The following is a 26,765-nucleotide window of genomic DNA, read 5'->3' on the forward strand; positions in this document are numbered from 1 at the left end:
GAACCTCAATGGTCTCCCAATCACATCTTCTCTAACAGTTAAAGATCTTGGAGTTATGGATCCCAGTCTCTTGTTCGAAGCTAACGTAAATAAATAATGTTTCTAGGACCCCCTTTCTCCACCTTAGAAACATTTCAAAGATTAGGAACATGCTCTCCACACATAATGCAGAAAAGGTAGTCCATGCATTTATTACTTCAATATTGGACTACTGTAATCCCTTACTATCTAGCTGTGCTATTAAGTGCCTAAAGTGCCTAGCGAGTTAAAAATGCAGCAGCCATAGTTCTTAATAGAGCTAGAAAATTTGATCACATCAATCATATCTTAGCTACTTTACTTTGGCTCCCAGTAAAATTTCGTATTGATTATAAACTACTTTTAATAATTCCAAATGTGCATTAGACTTTACAGTAACCTAAGACAACCCTTTTGCATGAAGGGAACTGGTAATTATGCTCACCCTCCATAATGTGTAAAAGATATTTAAAGTGCATGAAAGTCGAAGCATTATGTGTGCGTGTGTGTGATATTATTAACGTGACAGTGAAAGCTCACCATTTTTAAACGGGGGCTGATGGACTTTCCACTTATGTCAAGAGTACATGTCAAAAATTAGAGATGAAATGAGGTGCTAAATGCTGCAATTAGGCATACAGCAGTCAAAGGCAATTTGAAAACACACTTAGAAAACAAAGATCATGATCTTTGATCATGATCAAACTTTCAAAAAGCTTATCAACGTGACGAGAATGTGAGGTTTAGGTTCATCTATAGTGTTACAGTATCAATGTGAAATATGGATATTGAGGTTAGCATCACGTAAGAGTGTATATGTGTGAACCTTCTTCGTCGCCATAAATGTTGTTGTTACATAATTAAGCAGTCCATCCAGTTTCATTTACTTGATTTATTAGCAACCTGTGTCCACTGTCTAACTCAAGTATTTTTATTTTAATTTCCTCCATGTTGTTTATAATAGGCCTGCAGAAGAAATCCTTTTAAAGGTGATCGCCATTTCTCCCACTGTACACTGTTGAAGCATACAAGTTTTTATTCAGTGAGAGATATGTCCTTTATGGGTGACATGCTACATTTGTTACTGTTTTCACTTGAACAAGGGAAATCATACTCAAAACAGATATATAAGTGGACAGTCAGGGTGAAATAAGTAACATTCTCCTTTTAATGTTATATTTAAAAAAAATATTAAAGGTCTTAAGTATGTCAGTGTTTTAGTTAGTCTTTTGGCCAATGTTTTTTTAAAAAGAGATAAGGAGATACCAGAACAAAATAGAAAAGCAAATAATAGAGGAAGATGGCATGGGATGGAGGGATGAAGGGATGATAAAAGACAGGGGTAGTAATGGATAATTTATTCTATTCTCTCAGCTATTCTCTTTAACTAATTCTGAAGTCTGCATCTTTATTTTCTATTTGAATGTTAACTTTACGACTAGCTGATTGGGGATTTAGGAACGACACTAGCGTTGATTTTGATTCTAGCCACAGTTCTAGTAATAAGCATTGTTACAACTTTGCATGCAATGTCACTGAACAGTTGACTGTTAATTCTGTAGTAAGCATAATGCAAAAAATACCTAGCATAAATAAATACGCAAGAATGCAGAGCACGAATAGTCGTTGCTTGCAATCACTAGACAATCACTAGCAACTACATTTGCTAATCATTTTCTCTTTAAAGTTGGTGTAAATCGAAAACCATTGCAGACGTGACGTGTGATGTCATAATGTAGCCGCATCAATTATGCGATTATGATTTAGTCAAAGAATAGATTTTTCAAATGAGCAATTTCTGTGAACCATTTTTAGTCCACAGATCACATTTCTGTTTTATCCAAATGATCTCTTCTGTTATCAAGTAGTAACGGTTACACTTGGATTTTCAAAACAAAATTTATTATGGGTCAGTCCAGTAGTTACGATTGCAATCCAAGACGCAAGGAACATGTTCCTTCTGACAAGTATGAAAAGGAAAAGCACGGGATATTTGGTAAATATAGGAAAAAGAAGAACGAAAAGACACGAGCCCAAATCCCTGCCAGAATATTCACGCAGCTTGTGCTATTGTTCACTTGCTGTTGTCGGAAGGGTGTTAAGAGAAGGAACACGACCTCAGAGGATGACTTCTTTAAGGGTAAGTTCTGACCACAGCCACCACTTGGATGAACTGTGTGTGTGTGTGTGTGTGTGTGTGTGTCTGAGAGAGAGAGATCTACGTAGAAGTGTTCTAAGTATCTATACAACGCTAATAAGACATTTTCTGTTACTTTTTAAACAGATACTAGACCAAAGTATTTAATGAAGAATGACTTGCCTACTGAGAGAACTGAATCAGCCATGGTAAGTAAAGTAGAACCAAGACAGATGATTTAAAGCTATACTGAGGCAAGGGACAAAAGTCACAAAAAATGGAAAAACAGCTATGGTGAGCAGTGATGCTAATTTAATACTTGTACTTAAGTACACTGAAATGTCTTTGAACATAAATTACAAATGCATTTCAACAAATGTTGGAGAAATTAATGAAAAACACTAATGTAAATGTATTGAGAATATATTTAGGACACATACATTTAGCATATGCAATCTTTGTCAATTACAGGAAAATAAAATACTGTTGGTGGGTTTTTTATTTGTTTGTTTTACATTCTCCTTACTATAGAATTAACAGTGGACTGTTCGGTGACTTTGCATGCTGAGTTGTAACACTGATTATTAGTATAATTGTGGCTAGAATCAAAATCAACACTAGCTAAAATGACTGAATGCATTGGAATTTATTATTCCAATAGCACAATTTGAATGGGTCTACGGTACCTTAGTGTGTCAGGTCCTGTTATTTCTGTTGAACATTTGATGTTTGGGGGCACATTTTTACATCATTAGGCCTGCAGGCTATGTGATAATGGCTATGCGATAAAAATTGTATTTGTTTCCTTTCCAGTCCAATACAAACTATAAATTCCAAATGTATCAAAATGTAATTAAAGTCATATTTCAATTAAATGTATTTAAATACTGTTCAACAATATTTCTACTCATATCTACAGGTGGAACTGGACTGGATAGAACCTAAAGATATGAATTTCAAGACTCCTTTAAATCAGACATACGATGACAATGACTGGGATAAATGTATTGAGGACCTGGAAGCCATGTTTGCTAGAGTGAGAAAGTCTGCAGTGGAGCAGAGCAATCCTAACGCTTGTTTTCCATAAATTCTCACAATGCTATGAACTATGCATTTCAAGTAGATGTAATTAAATATTGCTTAACACTGTTTCTCTTCATAGTTGGAGGTGAAACTGAATTCTTTCATAAAGATGCAATATGATTCCTGTGAACATGATATGGACCAACTGATTGAGGAGATGGAATCCACAGTTGCTAGAGTGAGAAAGTCTGCAATGGAGCAGAGGAATCCTAATACTTGTTTTCCATAAATACTAACAATGCAATTAAATATGCATTTCAAGTAGATGTAATTAAATATTGCTCAACACGGTATTTGTGTCTGCAGGCGGCCAAACTGTTAGGATTAGACGCCGTACTTGCTAGGGAGGATATGGCTGCTTAATGGAAAAAGACCGCCTAAATGGCAAGTGGGGGATTTTTTAAAATATATAGTGTTTATATTTTGGTGTTAAACAATACATATAGTGAGCTCTGGCACAATACAGTTGAGTGTATTTGCAGTTCTAACACACCAGGATTGACTCATGAAAGACTGAACTAAGGAGCTAAATCGAGGAACATAATGGACATAATGGACATTTTCACAATCAGGTTCTGCGTTAGTGGGGGCAAAATAATATGAGCTTCACATCAAAGAACATTTTAAACAAATGGAGTGGTGACTGTATGGCTTACCCAGTATTGCAAGAGTTCTGTATACACTTCAAGACTGACATTCTATACTTGATCTCGTATTTACTGCTTCATCTATATTTTAATGTTAAAGAGCATAAAGCTAAAACAACAATACAATGTCATTGTCTAGTCCGTTATGAACTGCCAGTTATATGTATGCTAGACATGTTTATAATAAATGTGCTGAGAGTTTAACATTAAAGTATCCCAGTAGAACTAGACTACCTGTTTGGTTAGGGTTGAAATTAAATCCAGCAGGTGCATTTAAATTTTTTAAGGTGCTGCATGCTCGTTATAATCACCAGAGGGCGATAGTGTGCTTTGTGAACTCAAGAAAAACTGAGACGTATGTCTGAAATATTTAAGCCACTAAACACTTACACACACTTGAACCCTGTTTTAGCTGAATTTAAAAGAGCAACCTCAAAAAATATATTCTTAAGTTAGAAAAGTTCAGCTATCTGTTCCTCTACAGGCAGTGGTCATAATTCTTCTTTTTAAACCCATTCATTAGGGGGATAATAGTGCGGTACATCAATAAGAATACTTCAGACTGTATCTTGAAACCATAATGTTGAGATTACATTAGATAGTAGGCTGATGTTCTTACATGACTTTGCAGTTCAGAAAAGAAAAAAAAAAACAAACTCAGAAGAAAAAAGCAAAGAGATTCTACATGCCAACCCAAATCCCTCAAAGAATAATGAGGGAGAATGGACATAGAAAGTTACAATGTTCCATATGTATGAAAATGGTACATTATAAATTTGTAGATCAGTGCCCTGTAAAGAATATCACTGGACAAAAAGAATAAGATTTAGCACTGTCTAATTCAAATCTAGAGCTGAGGAAGAGTGCTATATTACACGCAGTGATTCTTATTAATTTACTCTGTAGTTGGTCTGATGCTTTTTTATAGTGAAGTGCCTGGTGCTTCTATGTAGAACCTGAATAAAGGAAAACATAGACAAAGACTTTATTAAGACTAAAACAATGAAACAACACATTGGCCATCTCTTGGGTCCATGCAATTCTCACTAGGCTGGACGTCATGACATAGATGTAAAATCAAGATCTGCTGTTATCTTCCATTCAATAAAAGAATATTGTAAAAGTATATTGATGAACCATGTAAATGCATTTATTTATTTGATATTTATTTTTATTAGTGAAAGACAGAAGATGCACTAACCAGTGGAGGCTGCTAAAAATGTATTAGGTACGACTTGTCATTTTCCACAATCATTCCAATACAACTGAACACATACTACTAGGGGTCTGTGAAATAGCCAGTAATTATTTAATTTGCATTAAAAATCAACAGAATAACTAATGACAATTATCTTTACATGCAGCTCTAATTTGTTCTGATAGAAGGGACAGTATGCATAATTAGAAAAATATTTGAATCTTTTGTTTACTGTAAAAGAAGGCTTGCATTTTAAAAGTTAATGCAGTGGCCTTTTATTATCAGGAAGCTCCCCATTAAAGAGCAGTTCACCAAAGTTCTTTTGGGTCAATAAATGAAGCCATTAGGCTTAAGTAGCAAGTGAAATTGCACACAAGTTTCACACAATGTTTAGCATGACTAACGACTAAACATAAAAAAAAAATAAAAAATGTATATATATATATATATATATATATATATATATATATATATACTCACATGTATGACTAAACATCATATATATATATATATAAGCTGTATACGATCAATATTCAATTTTTATGTTAACTGTGTGTGTTAATATTAGGCTAGTAGTAATATCCTGTGATTTAGCCTACTATCTAGCAGGCTTTCAAATTGTGGGAACATAGCTAAAGTTAGTTTTTAAGGTTTTTTGTTGTCGTCAGCTTTAGGGGGAGGTTTCGGGTAATGTCTTATTAAAAGTCATGTCAAAGGTCGATGGACTCAATCAGGTAACTGTATGTATGAATTACAGCAACACGTTCAGTGGAATATAGCCAAATGCCCATGTAGATATGGTAACGTGAGCTTCTTAAATGCTCATTTAAACTGTCTGTGTACTAACTGAAACTAAAAGAAGACGTGAGCATGTATTGTGCATTTTAATTAGACAGCATAAACCATTGGCTACCACCAGTTATCACAGACCCCATTAAAGATTCATTTCAGTGGCTTATGTAAAACACCATACCAATTATGAATACCCAATATGCATAACCACTAAAGAAAACGTGTAATGTGTCAGAAAAGTGATCACATATATTAGTCAACATGATGATTGCTGGCTTTGTCTGTGTAAAATGTTCATTCTTTAATTGTTTTCAGGTTCATGTCTCTGTGAAACACCTGTCTGAGACCATCGAGGCATACCACTGGACTAAGTGCAGCAAATTCCATTGCCCTCTGTGTCTGAGAGACAAAATCAAATATCACCAAAAGTCGACTGGTCACCCTCACCTGTCCTGGGTGTTTTTTTTCCGGTTACCACGGTTTTATCACGGATAGGTATGTGATACAGAATGGAAGACCGACCTATTCATGCTCTGCAGTCTTGCATATTTATTTATACATAATGCAACCTTAAAAATGTGGGATGAAAATCCAATTTAACACAATTTGGGCTGTTTTACAGTCTGAGTGAAATAAATAACATTCTCCTTTTAATGTTATATTTTCTTTAAATGATAAAATTCTAAACTATGTCAATGTTTTAGTTAGCTGCAAAATGCCCCCATTTTGAAATTTGTATTTCTAATGTCACAAGAACACTTTATTTACATATCTCTACATATTCAGCCTATAGAAGTTTAGTACACCCAATCAGGGCAGCAATCATAAAGGAGCTCATTTATCTTACATCCGTCTTAAAGGTGCAGTAGCAACAGGTGTCTGTTGAATTCCGAGCGATCGATATATATATATATATATATATATATATATATATATATATATATATATATATATATATATATATATATATATATATATATAAGTTGGAAATTGGTTGTGTAAAAATGAATTGTGATTGTTAAGCCACACAGATGTAAGTGGACATCAAGGGAAAAAATAGTGTGGGTGCCAAGTATGGTGATTGTATCTTAAAAGCTGTAGGAAATGTTACATTCAGAATGTTTCTGAGACAAAAAAACAACAACATAGAATTACTATCAATGGTATAATTGACTGTGTTGCAGACAACATAGGTAGGGATTAGACTGAAAAATGTCAGAGTATTCTTAATGCTGTTTATTGCTGTTGTCAGAGGTTATGCAGCCATATCCTTCCTAGCAAGTACGGCGTCTAATCCTAACAGTTTGGCCACCTGCAGACACAAGTACCGTGTTGAGCAATATTTAATTACATCTACTTGAAATGCATATTTAATTGCATTGTTAGTATTTATGGAAAACAAGTGTTAGGATTGCTCTGCTCCATTGCAGACTTTCTCACTCTAGCAAATGTGGATTCCACCTCCTCAATCAGTTGGTCCATATCATTTTCATAGGAAACATGTTGCATCTTTCTGTAAGAATCCAGTTTCACCTGCAACTATGAGTAGAAACAGTGTTAAGCAATATTTAATTACATCTACTTGAAATGCATAGTTCATAGCATTGTGAGAATTTATGGAAAACAAGTGTTAGGATTGCTCTGCTCCACTGCAGACTTTCTCACTCTAGCAAACATGGCTTCCAGGTCCTCAATACATTTATCCCAGTCATTGTCATCGTAAATCTGATTCAAAGGAGTCTTTTCAGGAAACATCATCTTGAAATTCATATCTGGAGGTTCTATCTTTTTGAAAGACTTCAGTTCCACCTGTAGATATAAGTAGAAATATTGTTGAACAGTATTTAAATACATTTAATTGAAATATGACTTTAATTACATTTTGATACATTTGGAATTTATAGTTTGTATTGGACTGGAAAGGAAACAAATACAATTTTTATCGCATAGCCATTATCACATAGCCTGCAGGCCTAATGATGTAAAAATGTGCCCCCAAACATCAAATGTTCAACAGAAATAACAGGACCTGACACACTAAGGTACCGTAGACCCATTCAAATTGTGCTATTGGAATAATAAATTCCAATGCATTCAGTCATTTTAGCTAGTGTTGATTTTGATTCTAGCCACAATTATACTAATAATCAGTGTTACAACTCAGCATGCAAAGTCACCGAACAGTCCACTGTTAATTCTATAGTAAGGAGAATGTAAAACAAACAAATAAAAAACCCACCAACAGTATTTTATTTTCCTGTAATTGACAAAGATTGCATATGCTAAATGTATGTGTCCTAAATATATTCTCAATACATTTACATTAGTGTTTTTCATTAATTTCTCCAACATTTGTTGAAATGCATTTGTAATTTATGTTCAAAGACATTTCAGTGTACTTAAGTACAAGTATTAAATTAGCATCACTGTTCACCATAGCTGTTTTTCCATTTTTTGTGGCTTTTGTCCCTTGCCTCAGTATGGCTTTAAATCATTTGTCTTGGTTCTACTTTACTTACCATGGCTGATTCAGTTCTCTCAGTAGGCAAGTCATTCTTCATTAAATACTTTGGTCTAATATCTGTTTAAAAAGTAACAGAAAATGTCTTATTAGCGTTGTATAGATACTTAGAACACTTCTACGTAGATCTCTCTCTCTCAGACACACACACACACACAGACAGTTCATCCAAGTGGTGGCTGTGGTCAGAACTTACCCTTAAAGAAGTCATCCTCTGAGGTCGTGTTCCTTCTCTTAACACCCTTCCGACAACAGCAAGTGAACAATAGCACAAGCTGCGTGAATATTCTGGCAGGGATCTGGGCTTGTGTCTTTTCGTCCTTCTTTTTCCTATATTTACCAAATATCCCGTGCTTTTCCTTTCATACTTGTCAGAAGGAACATGTTCCTTGCGTCTTGGATTGCAATCGTAACTACTGGACTGACCCATAATAAATTTTGTTTTGAAAATCCAAGTGTAACCGTTACTACTTGATAACAGAAGAGATCATTTGGATAAAACAGAAATGTGATCTGTAGACTAAAAATGGTTCACAGAAATTGCTCATTTGAAAAATCTATTCTTTGACTAAATCATAATCGCATAATTGATGCGGCTGCATTATGACATCACACGTCACGTCTGCAATGGTTTTCGATTTACACCAACTTTAAAGAGAAAATGATTAGCAAATGTAGTTGCTAGTGATTGTCTAGTGATTGCAAGCAACGACTATTCGTGCTCTGCATTCTTGCGTATTTATTTATGCTAGGTATTTTTTGCATTATGCTTACTACAGAATTAACAGTCAACTGTTCAGTGACATTGCATGCAAAGTTGTAACAATGCTTATTACTAGAACTGTGGCTAGAATCAAAATCAACGCTAGTGTCGTTCCTAAATCCCCAATCAGCTAGTCGTAAAGTTAACATTCAAATAGAAAATAAAGATGCAGACTTCAGAATTAGTTAAAGAGAATAGCTGAGAGAATAGAATAAATTATCCATTACTACCCCTGTCTTTTATCATCCCTTCATCCCTCCATCCCATGCCATCTTCCTCTATTATTTGCTTTTCTATTTTGTTCTGGTATCTCCTTATCTCTTTTTTAAAAAAAACATTGGCCAAAAGACTAACTAAAACACTAACATACTTAAGACCTTTAATATTTTTTTAAAAATATAACATTAAAAGGAGAATGTTACTTATTTCACCCTGACTGTCCACTTATATATCTGTTTTGAGTATGATTTTCCTTGTTCAAGTGAAAACAGTAACAAATGTAGCATGTCACCCATAAAGGACATATCTCTCACTGAAAAAAAACTTGAATGCTTCAACAGTGTACAGTGGGAGAAATGGCGATCACCTTTAAAAGGATTTCTTACTGTAGGCCTATTATAAACAACATGGAGGAAATAAAAATAAAAATACTTGAGTTAGACAGTGGACACAGGTTGCTAATAAATCAAGTAAATGAAACTGGATGGATTGCTTAATTATGTAACAACACAACATTTATGGCGACGAAGAAGTTTCACACATATACACTCTTACGTGATGCTAACCTCAATATCCATATTTCACATTGATACTGCAACACTATAGATGAACCTAAACCTCACATTCTCGTCACGTTGATAAGCTTTTTGAAAGTTTGATCATGATCAAAGATCATGATCTTTGTTTTCTAAGTGTGTTTCCAAATTGCCTTTGACTGCTGTACGCCTAATTGCAGCATTTAGCACCTCATTTCATCTCTAATTTTTGACATGTACTCTTGACATGAGTCTTGCATAAGTGGAAAGTCCATCAGCCACCGTTTAAAAATGGTGAGCTTTTACTGTCACATTAATAACATCACGCAGACGCACACATAATGCTTCTTCTGTCATGCACTTTAAATATCTTTTACACATTATGGAGGGTGAGCATAATTACCAGTTCCCTTCATGCAAAAGGGTTGTCTTAGGTTACTGTAAAGTCTAATGCACATTTGGAATTATTAAAAGTAGTTTATAATCAATACGAAATTTTACTGGGAGCCAAAGTAAAGTAGCTAAGATATGATTGATGTGATCAAATTTTCTAGCTCTATTAAGAACTATGGCTGCTGCATTTTTAACTCGCTAGGCACTTTAGGCACTTAATAGCACAGCTAGATAGTAAGGGATTACAGTAGTCCAATATTGAAGTAATAAATGCATGGACTACTTTTTCTGCATTATGTGTGGAGAGCATGTTCCTAATCTTTAAAATGTTTCTAAGGTGGAGAAAGGGGGTCCTAGAAACATTATTTATTTACATTAGCTTCGAACAAGAGACTGGGATCCATAACTCCAAGATCTTTAACTGTTAGAGAAGATGTGATTTGGAGACCATTGAGGTTCATTGCGTAATTAGAGAGTGGAGACCTAGCTGACTCTGGGCCTAATAGAAACACCTCTGAATGTTAGAAATTAATTAAAAATACTAATGTGAATGTATTTACGACGCATGCATTTAGGATGTAATTTTTTCAATCACAACAAAATATGTTGTTGTATTTTTTGCATTATGTCATAAATTGTCATAAAAATGTTGTGAATGTTAATGCTTAGAACATTACAAGTGGCTAGGACATACCTTGTTATAGGCTGTGCTTACTGATGTACACCAGGTGGACATAGTGTCAAAGCAGAGGGTCTGATGGAGCAGGTGGAACATCAACATTTAAAACAAAAATGAACTGCTTGCATTTAGTGAACTAAATAAAGCATGAGTGTCCTATGCATGGCATACAGATCCATATAAGCTTTGATAAAATCCATCCTCATGTAAAAGATGTATTGTCCCAATCATAGTAAGTGAAAACTATGACATAAAAAACTTTCCTTACCTAATATAAGCAGGCAATTATCTTTTAATTTGACCTACCCCAGTAAATCATGGTACCTAAGTTGATGAATAACAGGAATAATCACAAACATCTAATGAAGCAAAGTAATATATTATTACAATTATAAAGGACTAATTTGGTTCCTCTCCCCCAAAGCCATTAGAATGTTCTTTATATAACAGGTTAAAATAACCTACACCAATGTGATATACAAACCAATCCTGCTTTTATTACACAGAAGAGCTGAGCAATTATGGGGAGGCACCCTAAAAAGTGGAATTACCTGAGGGTGGAATTACCTGCCAATAAACAAAGTGCAGAATAGAAAAGCAAAACTATTCTATTGCATCGTCTTTGAAATGACTCTGCAAGGAAAATGCTGATATGAATAAATGCTTGTATTCCTTTCTGATACAAGTCAAAAAATATCTTTAAAGTGGCTCAAACATGAGAACTATGTGCATTCCTTCACAAACATATACAAACCAATGAAAAAATCTCCCCTAAAATGTTTATATACACAAGTGTCTGTGGGAGCCCCAAAGCTATATTATGCATTCAAATAACAAAATATATATCACAGTCCCTACAAAAAATGAAAGTAAAAAAGCAAACAAACAACAAAAAGGGGAAAATCATAAATGAAAATATCCTAAAAATAATTTACTAATGTCATGTTTGTAAGCAGCTGTGCTTTCCTGCTTCCTAAAATGGTGACATATTTTAGGTACTCAGGCCACTGGAAACAAAAATATACACAGCAGTTCTTCCACACATTTAGAGGAACCTGATTTTTTTGTTAGATAAATATGTGTCGGTTATGACCGTTAAAAAGACCTGAACCAAAAAAATGTTTGGATTTTTATTCGCTGTCACCTTTCATCACGGGCAACATAAAAATTCACACTACTGCAATATCGCTAACATGTTACTGGCATGCAAATAAGACACCTGAGCACAGAGAGAAACCCAGTGTTATGACTACAGTTGACATTGGAACTAGCTAGATAGCTCATATTAAGACACTTCTTTGGAGAACACATGCTAAAGTGTTTTTCCCACAATCTATATGCATAATTTATTTGCCAACTGTGACCAGAGAGAGAACATACCTTACTCACAGCCTAGGACATGAATGGATTTTGATGAGGACTGCATATGCCTGGGATCAATTCAAACACGTCATGACGATGATATAAAACCTGATGAAACAAGCTTGACAAGCAGCAGTTCCGTTTTTCCGTGAAAGTATCAAGCACAGATGAAGACGTTTCTATGGTCATCTCGGTTTTATAAATATTAGTCTTTAGAGTTGGGCTTAGTACGTGAATAAAAGATGGAATTAAACATGCATAAATTACGGTGTCCTGGAAAACCCATCGTGCTGCAAATACACAAAGCATATTCATCAAAGTGGTAACACACTTTAGAAATGCGGTGCAAATTCAGAAAATGCATACAACTTCAGGAACAAATCCTGTCACAACACAACGGAAGTGCTGTTTCCGGAGGACACGGAAAGGGGTGGACTTCTATGAGATTAGCGTGAAGTCTATTGGAAGTAGTGACAACTGAGTAAAAAGGGTTGGTTTTTTTTCCCAGTTACGTTTTTTTTAAGGGTAGGTATGCCATACAGAATGGAAGACTGACCTATTCATGCTCTGCATTCTTGCATATTTATTTATACATAAGGCAGCCTTAAAAACAAGGGATGGAAATCCCATTTAATACAATATGCAGTTTTACAGTCAGAGTGAAATAAGTAACATTCTCCTTTTAATATATATATATATTTTAAATGTTAAAATTCTTAACTAGGTCAGTGTTTTAGTTAGCTGCAAAAATGCCCCCATATTGAAATTTGTATTTCTAATGTCACAAGAACACTTTATTTACCTATCTCTGCCTATTCAGCCTATAGACGTTTAGCACACCCACTTAAATTGCCTTTCTCAGGCATTTCAGCTCTGAGTATCTTTTGAATGAAGCACAATACAGGGCAGCCAATTATAAAGGAGCTCATTTATCTTACATCCGTCTTAAAGGTGCAGTAGCAACAGGTGCCTGTTGAATTCCAAGCCATATATATAGAGGTTGGAAATTGGTTGTGTAAAAAAAAAAAAAAACAGGCTGAAAACGAGTCGTTTCCGCTCTGTGAATTGGGAGAAAGGGACAGTGTGTGGAAGCCCAACCCCAGTCATATAGGTTTGCTTCTAACAGTACCATTACCATCACCCACTCTGGTGCACTAGTTTGAGTGTATTAGAACTAGTAGCAATGCTGAAGCATTACATGTATCTATAGCAAATATTCTGACCATGATGAAGTGATAGGTTGGTTAAGGCAAACTGTGTATGTAATACATGTTGCTTAGGTCACTTGCTCTAATTGTACACAACTCTAAATCTACACAACTGTACATTAGTTAAAGTCTACACAGTGTCAGTCATGTGAAGTACAACTGAGAGTCCCCCTGTTGTATTCTTCCAACGCACATTTTCACAATCAAGTTCTGCGTAAGTGGGGGCAAAATAATATGAGCTTCACATCAAAGAACATTTTAAACAAATGGATTGCTGACTATATGGCTTCCCAGTATAGCGAGAGTTCTATATACACTCCGATTAAAACTGACATTCTATACTTGACCGGGTATTTACGGCTTCATCTATATTTTAATGTTAAAGAGCATAACGCTAAAACACCAATACAATGTCATTGTCTAGTCCATTATGAACTGCCAGTTATATGTATGCTAGACATGTTTATAACAAATGTGCTGAGAGTTTAACATTAAAGGACCCTAGTAGAACTAGACTACCTATTTGGCTAGGGTTGAAATTAAATCCAGCAGGAGCTTAGAGTGTAGGTACATTTTGCAACTCTGCTACTACAACAGCACTTTGTCAGTGTCTTAAGACTGCATAATTACATGCAATGGGTCATAATGTAGTTATGAATATTCCAGATATTCAACGGAATGTTTAAGAACTGCACATCCTGATGAACAAAATGCAGAACAAAAAGACACAATTCAAAATACTCACTATTACTCACACAATACTCACCATTCAAAAACAGACACCTGTGCCAAAGTAGGGAAACACATAAGAATATTGATTGTGTAAAATTTAAAGAGGAAGTCGCACCGTTAAAAGTCCCATGAGTTATTGTGAGTTCCACAGCGGTGTGGTAGTCTATAAGCCTATAAAGAGAAGGAAACAGTGAGGTGCACAGATTAAAGAGGTATCTTAATGATAGCGTGCTTTTTGAAATGAAGAAAAACTGAGACTTAATGTCTGACATTTTTTAGGCCACTGCCTAGCCACTAAACACTTGCAAACACCTGTACCCTATTTTAGCTGAATTTAAAAGAGCACCTTCAAAAATATATATTCTTAAATTAGAAGAGTTCAGATATCTGTTCCTCTACCAGCAGTGGTCATAATTTTTGTTTTAAACCCGCTCATTAGGGGTATAATACTACGAGTGCTGTACCTCAATAAGAATACTTGAGACTGTATCTTGAAACCATGATATTGAGATTACATTAGATAGTAGGCTGATGTTCTTACATGACTTTGCAGTTCAGTTAAAAAAAAAAAAAATACAAAGAGAATCTACATGCCAAGCCATATCCCTCAACGATGAATGAGGGAGAATGGACAGACAAAGTTACAATGTTCCATGTGTATGAAAATTGTACATTATAAATTTGGAGATCGGTGCCCTGTAAATAATATCACTGGACAAAAAGAATAAGATTTAGCATTATCTAATTCAAATCTAGAGCTGAGGAACAGTGCTATATTACACACAGTGATTCTTGTAGTTGGTCTGATGCTTCTTTATAGTGAAGTACCTGGTGTTTCTATGTTGAACCTGAATAAAGGAAAACATAGACAAAGACTTTATTAAGACTAAAACAATGAAACAGCACATTGGCCATCTCTTGGGTCCCTTGCAATTCTCACTAGGCTGGATGTCATGACATAGATGTAAAATCTAATAATACTAAGGAAAACTTAAAGGATTAATTTAAATTTAAATTAAAAACTTAAAAATTACATTCTAGTACACCTGCTTCATTATGACTAGTGGAGATGAGAAAAGGAAAAGCAGTTCATGTTGTGGTTAGTAAACTTCCTGTGCCTAAAACAAAATAAATCCAAAGAAGCAGTGTAATCAGTTACACAGATCTTCAGGAAAAATAAGATTACCGCCCCTTTACATTTGTAAGGATATTGTAATGCACATATTGCAACAACCGACATTCAAGTTGCTGATTTTTTGATGATCTCATCTGTTTTTATGAAGGAAAACATAGGAAGATACAGTAATCAGCAACAGAAAAACATCTGCCTAAAAGTGAGTTTATATCTGTTCTTCTAACTTCATGACAGACTGCATTTAATATATTTAAATACAAATGAAAGCTACAAAGCACTGCAACCTTTAAGTCTGCTTTGCTGAGAACTTACCCATCTATGGTGTCTGCTTTATAAAAACTGACCAGAACCATTTCTTGGTCTCAACATGCAAATGCAGTGATTTCCCTGATGCATGAGTGTGGAGTACTTTCTCTGTACAAGCGTACTGCCCCTGCAAGGTCTGGTGAAGTCTTTCATACAGTAAAAGAATATTGATGAACCATGTAAATGTATTTATTTATTTGATATTTCTTTTTATTAGTGAAAGAAAGAAGATGCACTAATCAGTGGAGGCTTATAAAAATGTACTGCGTACGACTGTTGTCATTTTCTGCAATCATTCCAATACAACCTAACACATACTACTAGGGGTCTGTGAAAGAGCCAATCATTATTTAATTTGCATTAAAAATCAACAGAATAATAAATGACAATTATCTCTAGTTGCAGCTCTAATTTGTTCTGATAGAAGGGACAGTATGCATAATTAGAAAAATATTAGAATATTTTGTTTACTGTAAAAGAAGGCTTGCATTTTAAAAGTTAATGCAGTGGCCTTTTATTATCTAGCTATACATTGGGTATCAAAAATTACACATTACAACTGCTTAAACTTCATAACTGGAAAGCGAGCTCAACATAGCTCAGTTCGCCATAACCACCACTAAAAAACACAGCTAGTTAGCTAACGTTCACAAGATACTAGCTAAACAAGATAGCGAGCTAACAATTAGCGAACGCTCGCCAGTTCAATTCACTAGAACCACTAATCTAAACCACCAAGTTAGCTAGAGAACTAAGTTAACGTTAGCTAAAAGTTAACTAGCACTAGCGAAACCTAGGTTCCACTATCTTAACTCATTCATTGGTACTATAAATGAAAAACTAACACAAAATACACAGTACACAACTTGACTAGCTAGCTACGCGGCCACCTCAGGAAGCTCCACAGTAAAGGGCAGTTCACCAAAGTTCTCTTGGGTGGATCAATGAAGCGCCATTAGGCTTCAGATTCGAGGACGCTGATTGGCTACATTTATGTTGCTGTGTGCGTGTCTGGTGTCAGCAACTGTCAGCAACTGAGCAATTGTAAGTAGCAAGTGAAATTGCACAGTTTCACACAATGTTTAGCATAACTAACGACTAAACATTAAAAGAAATAAATAAAATAAAAATTATATATATATATATATATATATATATATATATATATATATATATATATATATATTAGCTGTATACGATCAATATTCAATTTTTATGTTTACTGTGTGTGTTAATATTAGGCTAGTAATATCCTGTGATTATATATATATATATATATAGAATCTTTGTCAGCTGAAGATCTCTAGGGACTGAATACACATTGCTGGGTCATATGTCTCTGCATGTTCCAAATGGGAAACCATAAGGTGGAGGAGGAGTTGAGCAAAGAGACCCTGGGTGAATGTCGGAGAAAGACATGGGAGGACAACCGACGGAAGGCTGCACGTGTGGGACGGTGTATTGGAGGTCTAGACCTCGAGCTAGCAGTGCGAGAACTGCAGAGGGAGAATGTGGAGATCAAAGCTGAATTGAGCAGGCTGAGAGCACAGCTTGAGAAAGTAGGAAAAGTGAAACACTTAGTTACACTGCAGTGCACATCCAATGAAGCAATGTTCTGCTATACACAGGAGATGGTTTTAGATTGAAATAAGGAACTATAATTAAAATCCAGGTAAATAGTGAGCATAAATGTGTTAGGGCAAATCAACAAATGGATTGCCTATGACACTACAATATCACAGTCTAACTTATATTATATTTTTGATAGTATATCAAAGTGTGTGCACATGCATGTATTTAATAGTGATGCTAAATTAAATGCTTTTTCACAGTTGGAAAGCCCAAGGCCCAGTTTCCCCCTGGAGTCTCCCAAACCACGAGACAACAGGTTTCCCTCACTCTCCCTCAGACAGCCTACCAGATTTGCACCTGGTGAGCCCCACTGGCTCCAAGAAGCCCCATCATCCAGACCCTACAGGCCTTGCCGTCCACTACTGCCTCCCCTGTCCTATCACTCAGATGTGAGGGCAACACCAAATGCACAGGAGAAGCTGTTCAAGGAGACAATAGAAGACACATGAGAAGAAGAAACTGAAACGTCATCAAAAAGACATAGAGCAGACAACGAAAGAAGCGAATGGAGCCTCGGAAGCAAGAAAATGTGAGAAGAAGAGATTTCGAATTAGGATTGTATGGAAAGGATTTAAAGGAATTAAGTCTTTCTTTCAAAAATAGCTGTGTGGTATAGAATTTCATGTCCTTTCCATATTAACATAACTTTACTCCTATACTGTATGCAATAAGCCTGCCAAAATAATTTTCCAGGCATTTTTCATAGATTTTGAATTGATTTAAATATGAACGTCTAATTTCTCATTTCAAAATGTGCTTATTAGTTCATGTCTGTTTTATAATATAAATAAAGATATTTTATTAAATAAGTGAAAAGTCTGGCATCAGCTTAATAGGTACAGTTGGACCATTTAAGTCCATTTAAGTGTTCCAAGTAAGATCATGTCATGATTTATTGACAAAATATTAAAAATGTATAGTTTTGAAAGAATTAACAGCCCAACATTTATTCAGTAAGAGGTTCAGGAGTAGAAAAAATGTTAAGAAGCCCCCTAGTCCCCCAGTCCCAGAGTCACATGCGAGGTTTAACCATCAAATATTAAAACCCTGAGAAATGTTCAGTCTGAGATCTGAGTGAATAGTTTAAGGAAGAGATTTGTCCAACCATCCATGTTCTGTTACAAAAATGGGGTTGCGGTCTGGACCTCCTTGACACCAAGAATTGTACAACCGTTTCCCTTTGTAGATGATGAATCTGCCCAACAACATTCCCAGTGATGTGGACTGTTATCTGTTCCCTCCCACTTCCACCTGTAGTCTGCTACATAATCTTACAGGATTTGTCATGGACCAGTGACAAATCCTGTCTCATCTACATTGTAGATATTCTGGGATTTTGTTGTGAAATCTGTGAGATAAGCATATCAAAGCAGTGGGTGAATATTCCAGTATCAGCTGAGGTCCTCACTGTAGCCACAGGAAACTGTTCTGATTTGTGAATGGTCTGCTCAGGATGATCTCACATAAAACAATAAAATCATTTTCTCCCATTGGGGAAAGGGCTCTGAATTCCACTAGCCAGATTATAATCCAGAACAAGATGTAAAACATCTGTTTCAGTGAAGCTCCAACCCCAGTCACACATGACCTGCCAGGATTGTAAGAACACATGGACACATTAGCCTAAGCCATTTATGATCACAGCGTAACTTCATATTTGTCATTCATTTATTCCATCAAACAGCATTTATTTTGCATATCATAATTTCTTACTTGCAGCCAGTACAGTGAAAACTGATGCAAGTTTGTACTTGAAGGAACTCCTCATTAAAACACTCTAAGGTCATCTTAAATGGAGTGTAGTGGGCTTAAATGGTTTCAAAGTGACTAGTGGTGAAAAAAGACAATGTGTTCATTTTTAAATAAAAGATATATTTACATGCATGGAGCCTAAATATAACGTGGACTAAGAATCATATTATTATTTTGCCCACGTACAGAAATATTAAGTTATTCTAATTCAAGGATTGCTTGTTGCCTATGGTTGGTGTGCTTTTTGTAGTGCTGTATCATTTAAACCCACCTTTTAAAGAATCTAATTTTTGAAAATATTCAGATGTCCAGAAACTAGATGTCTGCTTATTTGTTAATATGTAAATGTAATTAGAAAACTGTGTACATACGTGGTAATGCTTAAATATAGGTGTATCTGCCAGTGAAGTTAATGCTTTGACCTTTAGATTAGCTGTAATGCTGAGACAGGCAGGGCAAGACACAAGCGTGTTGTCGAACTTTGTTTATTAGGAGGAGCAGAAACATTATCCAAGAGCAGGTTACCAGAATACATGATAAACAAAAAACAAAGTGAGGCTAACCAGGAAGAAGAAAACACAGAGGTAAAAGTAAGATAACACAGATATTAAGAACACGGGAACGGAGAACAATATGGAAAACGAACAGGCAGAGAAAGAATACATATGGTAGAACTCCAATGTAGTGATGGGATGTTAGATACTGAGGCATCAAAGCTCACTATTGCAAAGCACATTGATTCAACACTGTATTGAAGATTGTATCAAAGTTACTATTAGCATATGACTAATGAGGTCTAAGCATCAAACATCATCTAAACACTGGATGAAGTGGCACTGTTTCACAGGTCTGGCACTGTCCTATAACTTGCAAGCTATAAGAGACTGTAAAATCTCCAGACATCTTTTTCCCACAAAATTTGAAATATGGAAAATATGGAAGCAAATCTTTCCATATGAGGATAAATAACATAAATTGATCAAGTACCATTTCTTAATACACAGAAATTAAAGCATTAAAATCTCATTTGACATAATATAAATGCAGTTACCAAAAAGTGGCTGAAAATAAGCAGGAAACTGGGCATGTTATAAAAACTTATATACATTTACATACACTTATATATACATTTATGTGTGTTTTGGAAAGTTTCCAAGATGTCATTTTGTGCCAGCATTGTTTAGGTTTTATTGAGACTCCTGTGTCAGGTAATCAACATATTACAGTCCATGGTAATTGGTAAATTCAGGTGAAATATTTATATTAATCTGAAATTAACTGCCCTGCCACTGTGTGTGTGTGTGTGTGTGTGTGTGTGTGTGTGTGTGTTTTGTTTTCTCAGTGTTGACAGGCTGCTGCTGAGGCTGCTCCACTGCGGCAGTGTCTCTGACCTCCAGCAGGGGGCAGCAGCAGCAGATCTGCTCTCTGCTCTGCAGCACAGACTGGACTTCTCCTGCAGCTCTGCTCTGGACCTGACAGTAAACACACAGGACACATACTCTGACTCTGAGCACTGAGGACTGCACAGTCGTCTCCATGGTCAACCAGAGAGCTCACACACACACACACAGACACACACACACACACACACACACACACACACACACACACACACACACACACACACACAGCTCACTCTGCATGACTGTGAGATAGAGGAGGCTGGAGTGGAGCTACTCTTCCCCATTTTACACACAGTCACCCTGCAGTAAGCCACTGACTAACAATTTAACACAATATCCGGCATGTGACTGAATGTAGAAGCTGTGTGTGTTCATTGGAAAGCATTGTATGTTCTTTGAAAGGCTCTATATAAATGTAACTTTGCTCATTCAGTCATATCTTGTGTTCTGTCAAGGACATTTTTTTGAAAACAAACAGCAAAAAGCCTGACTTTCTTGGTGATTTTATTTCTCTTACTGGCTGCCTGGTTCACTGATCACTGCCTGTCCTTGGCAGGATGGATATTGATGTGTCTCTGAAAATGTATTAATATTATTAGTATGTGCCTAACGCTCCTCTCTATTCCAAAGCTGACCCGATTTCCATAATTCTCGTATTGCATAAGACATTTATTTCCATTATATGTTTTAGCATTCAGGTGGTCATTTTTCTTTTCAACAGTTATTGGCGTGATCCAATAGATCCAAAGTCAAACGAAGTACGCACATCATGTGTTGAACCCATCCATAGTATTTTTCTGCTTATCTAATATGCCAATATTTTCTCGTAACCATCCCACCAAGTCCTAAAAACACCCAAACCTAAATGCTTAGTAACTACAGTAAAGCTTTTGTCACTGTCTTAATTTATATTCTGCATTAGTTCATCAAATGGTTATTTATTGAGAGTGAGTCTGTATTTTGTATTTGAAAAAAAATAAAACTTTGTCAGCATTAAGCAGGTTTGTTGTCTGGTTTGAAGGCTGTGGTTGTGCTATTTTTCTGGCCTTTCTGGTCAACTAGTTTCTGTACCCAGTCATTCCATCAAGGGAGGTGTGTTGCTATTGAAATGTCTAACTTCCTTCATCTAGGGAATTCATGACATACATTAGAATTACATTTATTATAGCTGCAGGTGGCAATTAAGGGGTCCAATCATTTTATCACATCTGCACAACTTGGTTGCTGATGACATCCCATATTAAGTTCACCAGCCTTTGTGGTTGGTTTTGAGGTTTTGTTTCCAGGAATGTTGTATTTTGAAACCAATCTCTCAATTTTCTCTGCTGAATTGCTTTATATAAATATTATTTTTCTGATTCGACATGACTAAGAAATATAGTTCCCCCAGAAGGTCAGTTCACCCCAAATGTACTTGCATTCACAGTATGTTCATATACACCATTGAAGTTTGGTGATAATCTAACACTCTATGGCTAAGTTTTAGCCTATTAATAAAAATCCTGCTCTTGGGGATTGATAGTTAAATACACATATTTTTGATAATTATTTACAAGAAGATCTGCATTTTTTACATTTAAAAGGTATCTCTAGATCAAAAGGTCACTGACTTGTTTGAAAGGTGCATTTGCCCAACTAATTTAGGTATCAAAAATCAGGCTAAAAAAAGGTTTACGAAACGTATTGAACTTTTTTATGGAATAGTCACAAAGTATTGCACTGTATAAACTGCATTTCTCATGCACAATTGGTACACAATGGGATTGACTATTTTTTTTTTTAAATACCTTTTCATATGTCAGAGGGGCTCTGTTGGCAAAAATGTCCTATAATTGCCATGCTAGCTTAAAGTCCATAAATCAATACTCATGTCAAGTTTCATAAGAATTACTCAAAGAAGTCTTAATTTTTTTTTCAGCTGTTTTGAATGAATCAGTACACCTTGGAAGGATTGATAGGTATGTAGGGGCCATACTCCATACAAATATCAACATGTTTCAGTCTCATCAATATTTTGATACCAAATTTGTGAAGATTGGAGAAAGGTCCTACGACTAGTGTGTTACAGTTCATCAGCAACATAAAAAGCAGTAGGATATTTAAATTCAAAGTAATTTCTACAAGAATCAACGTTGTAGCAGTCCACTGAAGCCAGTTCTTACTAAATTACATTACATCCTTTGAAGCCCACTGAAAAATGATTAGCCAATTACCTGAAAAACATTAGCCAATGTTTGACTCAGCCTTAGCAATCCTCCAGCTTGCTTACAGAAGCAGTATGCAAAATTTCATCTTGATCAGAAGAGCAGTTGTTGAGAAACAGTTATTTGCATATTATTATATGCCCCATATTGACAAAACTGCTACATTTGGTAAGCTACCTCAAAGTCAATACTGGTATAAGTCTTTTAAATTTCATGAAATCTGAACATGTCCTTCAGGAGTTACAGCTAGTTAAAGTTAAAGTTAAAGCCTAACCTTTGTACTACTACTTTGTACTACTAATATTAGACTGCAATAGGACAGCTGTATTTTTATGTCAGGTTTTTGTTTAAATAATTATTGAGATTCAGACTCATTGCAAATATTTTGACACCAATTTCACTCAGATTGGTGTGAAAATCCTAGGAAAAACCCAAACAAACAAAAAAAGTGAAATCTAGTGGGCAGAGCCTATCTGAATTCAGGAGAAGCCAAGGAAGAATAATAATAAAATAAATAATATTATTTCTATATTCACCTCTGCCTTTTGTTTTGAACATCTGAAAATGTTAAATATAGTTTTATCTGCAGTTCATAAAGGAAAAAACAAAAATACATTAGAGTCAGAACGTTTGTTTCTTTGTCACACAGTTTTATTATTGTTTTGAATTATTATATTGTCTTTTAGCAATTGTCAATTGTCCTTGGACTTGTCCTCGGCCTCACACAGCCAGGTGAAAAAGGCTGTCACGGATTTGAGGGCCACACCTTTGCCTCTTGTTGTGTTTGGACAGCAGCTGCTGGTGCACCTTCCTCTGCTCCTCAAGTTTGGCCTACTGATGGATCTGTTCAATGGTCTTGGGCCCGTGGTCAGCTCGCTGCGACACCCAGTTATGCTAGAAAAGCAAAATCAGCAGATGCATACTTTTGCATCACCATGCGCTGGAATGGCAAACACAAACACACAAACACAGGCAGAGTCTCTAACCAGTCGCAGGTCGATGACGTCCTGGAGCAGGAACCGAATGCGTGAGGAACCCCTCCTCTCCTTCACTGTCTTTTCTATATATTTAAAGTAGTGATCCATTTTTGGCTGAGAGAGAGAGAGAGAGAGAGAGAGAGAGAGAGTGTAAGAGAAACGTAGAAAAATTTCAGGTATTCTACCCCTTTCGATTCGATCAGGTGTGCTCTCAGCTGAACTCATGTCGCAAGACGTTTATGACTCTTATGTAAACCCTGCTGCCTTGCACGTTGGTCAGTGCTGTAAAGCAGTTCACTGCCACTGTGGGTGTAGCTGTGCTGTCATCAGCTGCACTTGGCTTTGGGGAATCCAGGGTGCAGCAGCAGGAGGCGGCAAACGTGGAGGAGGCTGTGAGAGCAAAACCTTCTAACAGCTGACCAGTCCTGAATAAAAGCCTTTCATTTTGTCAGCTGCAGTAGGAGCAGAGCTAACAACCACACTAACAACTTCACTAAACAACATGAACTTGGACACTTTTAAAATCATTGCCAAGGCCTAATAATACACTGATATCAGCACAGCATGCTAGTCGCACTATAGATGATGATCCTAATTAGTTGGCTACCCTGTAGTCAGAGTGCAGGCAACAGGCAAGCAACAGAAAACACTGACAGCAAAACTTTTATAGACAACATTTCAACATGCTTGTTTTTTGGTTAAAAGCGTGCATGGAGAAAAAAATACACAATAAAAAAGACCAGGAAAATTGAACACATATAACTGTCAAACTAGTTGGTGACTGAACTGTCAACATCACAACTGCTGTTCCTACTAGAGACAAAATTGACAGTCAATATACAATATCCAAAACTTCTTCATCCAGTTTCGATGTGTAAAGTACTTGTTGTGAAAAACGCAACACAGACCAAATCTGGACAAAATAGGCACAGTCGCTGCACTGCACACTAGCACTCATCTACACATGCACCGTAAACCTTTACATGACATATTAAAGATAAACCGATGCAAGTGCTGAGCATCTGCTGAGAATATTAAATCAACCCAGACCAGGCCCGCGGCCTGCTTACCCTGGCCTTCTCCAAGTCCAGGTCTTTGCCGATGGCTGTGAGGAGGTGGCACAGACGCTCCAGGCTCTCCTCGTTGTGGTTCATGAATAATTTGACCACGCAGTCATGCATGATGGCCTCCGACAGCATGTGCAGCATGTGCAGCTTGAACAGCTCCCCGATGAACTTGATGTTGCCGATGGACCTCCTGTGGGCCTTGTCCTTCGCCTCCTCCAGATCCTCCTCCAGCCTCTCCCGCTCGCTGGCCTTGCGAGGAGTAACCAGAACAAAGACAAAAGCAAGAAACAGCGCGTTTGGACCCGATAACGACCTGGCCGCCTCCCAGCACTGCTGCCGATTTCAGTCCCCTTTCTCCTGATCTGTGGGTTGGTGAGTCGGGTAAACTAGACAGGAGTGCTGCTTACTGAAGTGGCCGCTTCCAGCTGGTGCCGCAGCTTCTCCAAAACATCATCGTTGACCTTGTCCTTCTCAAACTCCTTCTGACAGCGGTTCAGCAGCAGCTTTTGGAAACTCACAGTGCTGGTGGGCTTGTCTGCCATGGGCACTTTTAACTACACAGGAAAGACATGTAGGAGAAACACTTGGGTATAAGACAGTGTTGAGAGTTCTGTTACTAAATAGAAGCTGATTAAAGCTCCATGTCAGTTTAGAGTGGTTCAAACAGAGTTCACTTCTGTGTGGCATTTGCTTTTGTATGGAACTTCAGCAGCAATGTATGGGAACATGTTACTCACCATAGCCAGGCAGCTGCACATATTGCCATAGGCCATAGAGAAGCTGGGCTCATCGATGGCTTTTTCAAAAACCAGGTCAACCACGCCTTTGAGGCGCTCCTCCGTGTCGATGGTGAGGTCCATCACCTGCTTCATCAGCTGGTTAAACATCTGCGGAGGAAGCTCTGATTTCTCAGGGGGATAAGAGTCTGGGGTGGGGGCAGGAGTGGGAGCTGGAGCTGGGACGGGTCCATGTGCAGAGACAGGGGCAGGAGCAAAAGCAGGACTGCCGGGCTCTCGTCTCTGCACAGGAGGCTCGACTGGCCGTAGTGCTGGTGATGAAGACTTCAGCATTGCACACTCAAGCTTTGGCTCGTCATCTACAGCCAATCACAGATGAGGGTTGGGAAAGTTGAACCACCAAAAAGGGGGAAAAAAATTCAAATAAAATAATAATCAGTGGAGTCAAAAGCAAATCATCCACAAAACTAGTACTAGTTTCATAAGGAAGTTCATGCATGTGCTAGCTAGCCCTAAACCAGCTGTGTGTGTGTGTGATGTAGTTAGAGGGTTGAAAGGGACAGTGAGGCCTGACCTGGTTTCAAGTCCACAGGAGCAGGAAGGACCTGAGCACTGTCCACGTTATACATGACATTCCCCTGCTCTGCTACCTGGCTGTTCAGCTGCTGGGATTTGAGGTAGAAAATGTGAGGATAATGAGGGTGTGGACATAAAAACTAGCAAAAGACAGAAAAGATGGAGAGAGAGAGAGAGAGAGAGAGAGAGAGAGAGAGAGAGAGAGAGAGAGAGAGAGATACTGCACACACATGCAGAAGAAGGGGAATGGCAACGAGGGTGGGGGGGTGAGCACAGCACAGCACAGCACAGCACAGCATAATTAGAGTTTACAGAGAGGCCTTTCCTCAGAGAAGCTGAGGTGCTCAGGGTTTGGCTGAATCGTTCTTACAGGGCCTTTACGTGGGCTGTCTGTGTAGAGGGAACACGAGGGAAGATCAGGAGGATTCGAGTGGCTGTGAGGGAGAACTAAGATGGAGGCAGACGAAAGAATAGGCACGGCAAGTCGGAACATCAAAACACATCTGAGAAGCCTTCTTAAATCAGAACAGCCACAATCACACAAGCTACTGGAACAAGTCAAATATGACGGAGGAGGGTCAACGGTGCGACCGAATCACTGAAGGAGGAAGAGAGAATGGCTGGAAATCAAACTACAGCATCAGCTTTTGTTGCTGATTGTATGATGCTTTTTTTTTTTTAGGACAAG

The 26,765-nt window shown here is 37.0% G+C and overlaps 1 protein-coding gene across 1 annotated transcript; it reads right to left on the minus strand.

Annotated features, from left to right (window-relative positions):
- Positions 1-23,370: 23,370 nt before the first annotated feature.
- On the minus strand, positions 23,371-26,261 carry LOC113592332 (eukaryotic translation initiation factor 4 gamma 3-like). The gene is made up of 6 exons (XM_035525582.1): positions 26,076-26,261; positions 25,502-25,860; positions 25,172-25,318; positions 24,768-25,013; positions 23,707-23,811; positions 23,371-23,614 (listed from the first exon to the last, which is right to left on the minus strand). Exons 1-6 carry the CDS (start codon positions 26,128-26,130, stop codon positions 23,552-23,554), a joined length of 975 nt encoding a protein of 324 aa, XP_035381475.1. The 5' UTR covers positions 26,131-26,261; the 3' UTR covers positions 23,371-23,551.
- Between the last annotated feature and the right edge of the window lie 504 nt (positions 26,262-26,765).

This window comes from Electrophorus electricus, chromosome 4 (genome assembly GCF_013358815.1).
Source record: "Electrophorus electricus isolate fEleEle1 chromosome 4, fEleEle1.pri, whole genome shotgun sequence".
Taxonomy (NCBI): domain Eukaryota; kingdom Metazoa; phylum Chordata; class Actinopteri; order Gymnotiformes; family Gymnotidae; genus Electrophorus; species Electrophorus electricus.

What these genes read in the sequence shown, in the direction of transcription:
- LOC113592332 (XM_035525582.1), bottom strand. Translation starts at nt 26,130, where the DNA reads ATGTATAACGTGGACAGTGCTCAGGTCCTTCCTGCTCCTGTGGACTTG. An exon ending in TGGACTTGGAGAAGGCCAGG is followed by an intron (nt 23,812 to 24,767) that starts GTAAGCAGGCCG and finishes TCTCTCTCTCAG; the next exon opens with CCAAAAATGGATCACTACTT. An exon ending in ACGTCATCGACCTGCGACTG is followed by an intron (nt 23,615 to 23,706) that starts GTTAGAGACTCT and finishes TTGCTTTTCTAG; the next exon opens with CATAACTGGGTGTCGCAGCG.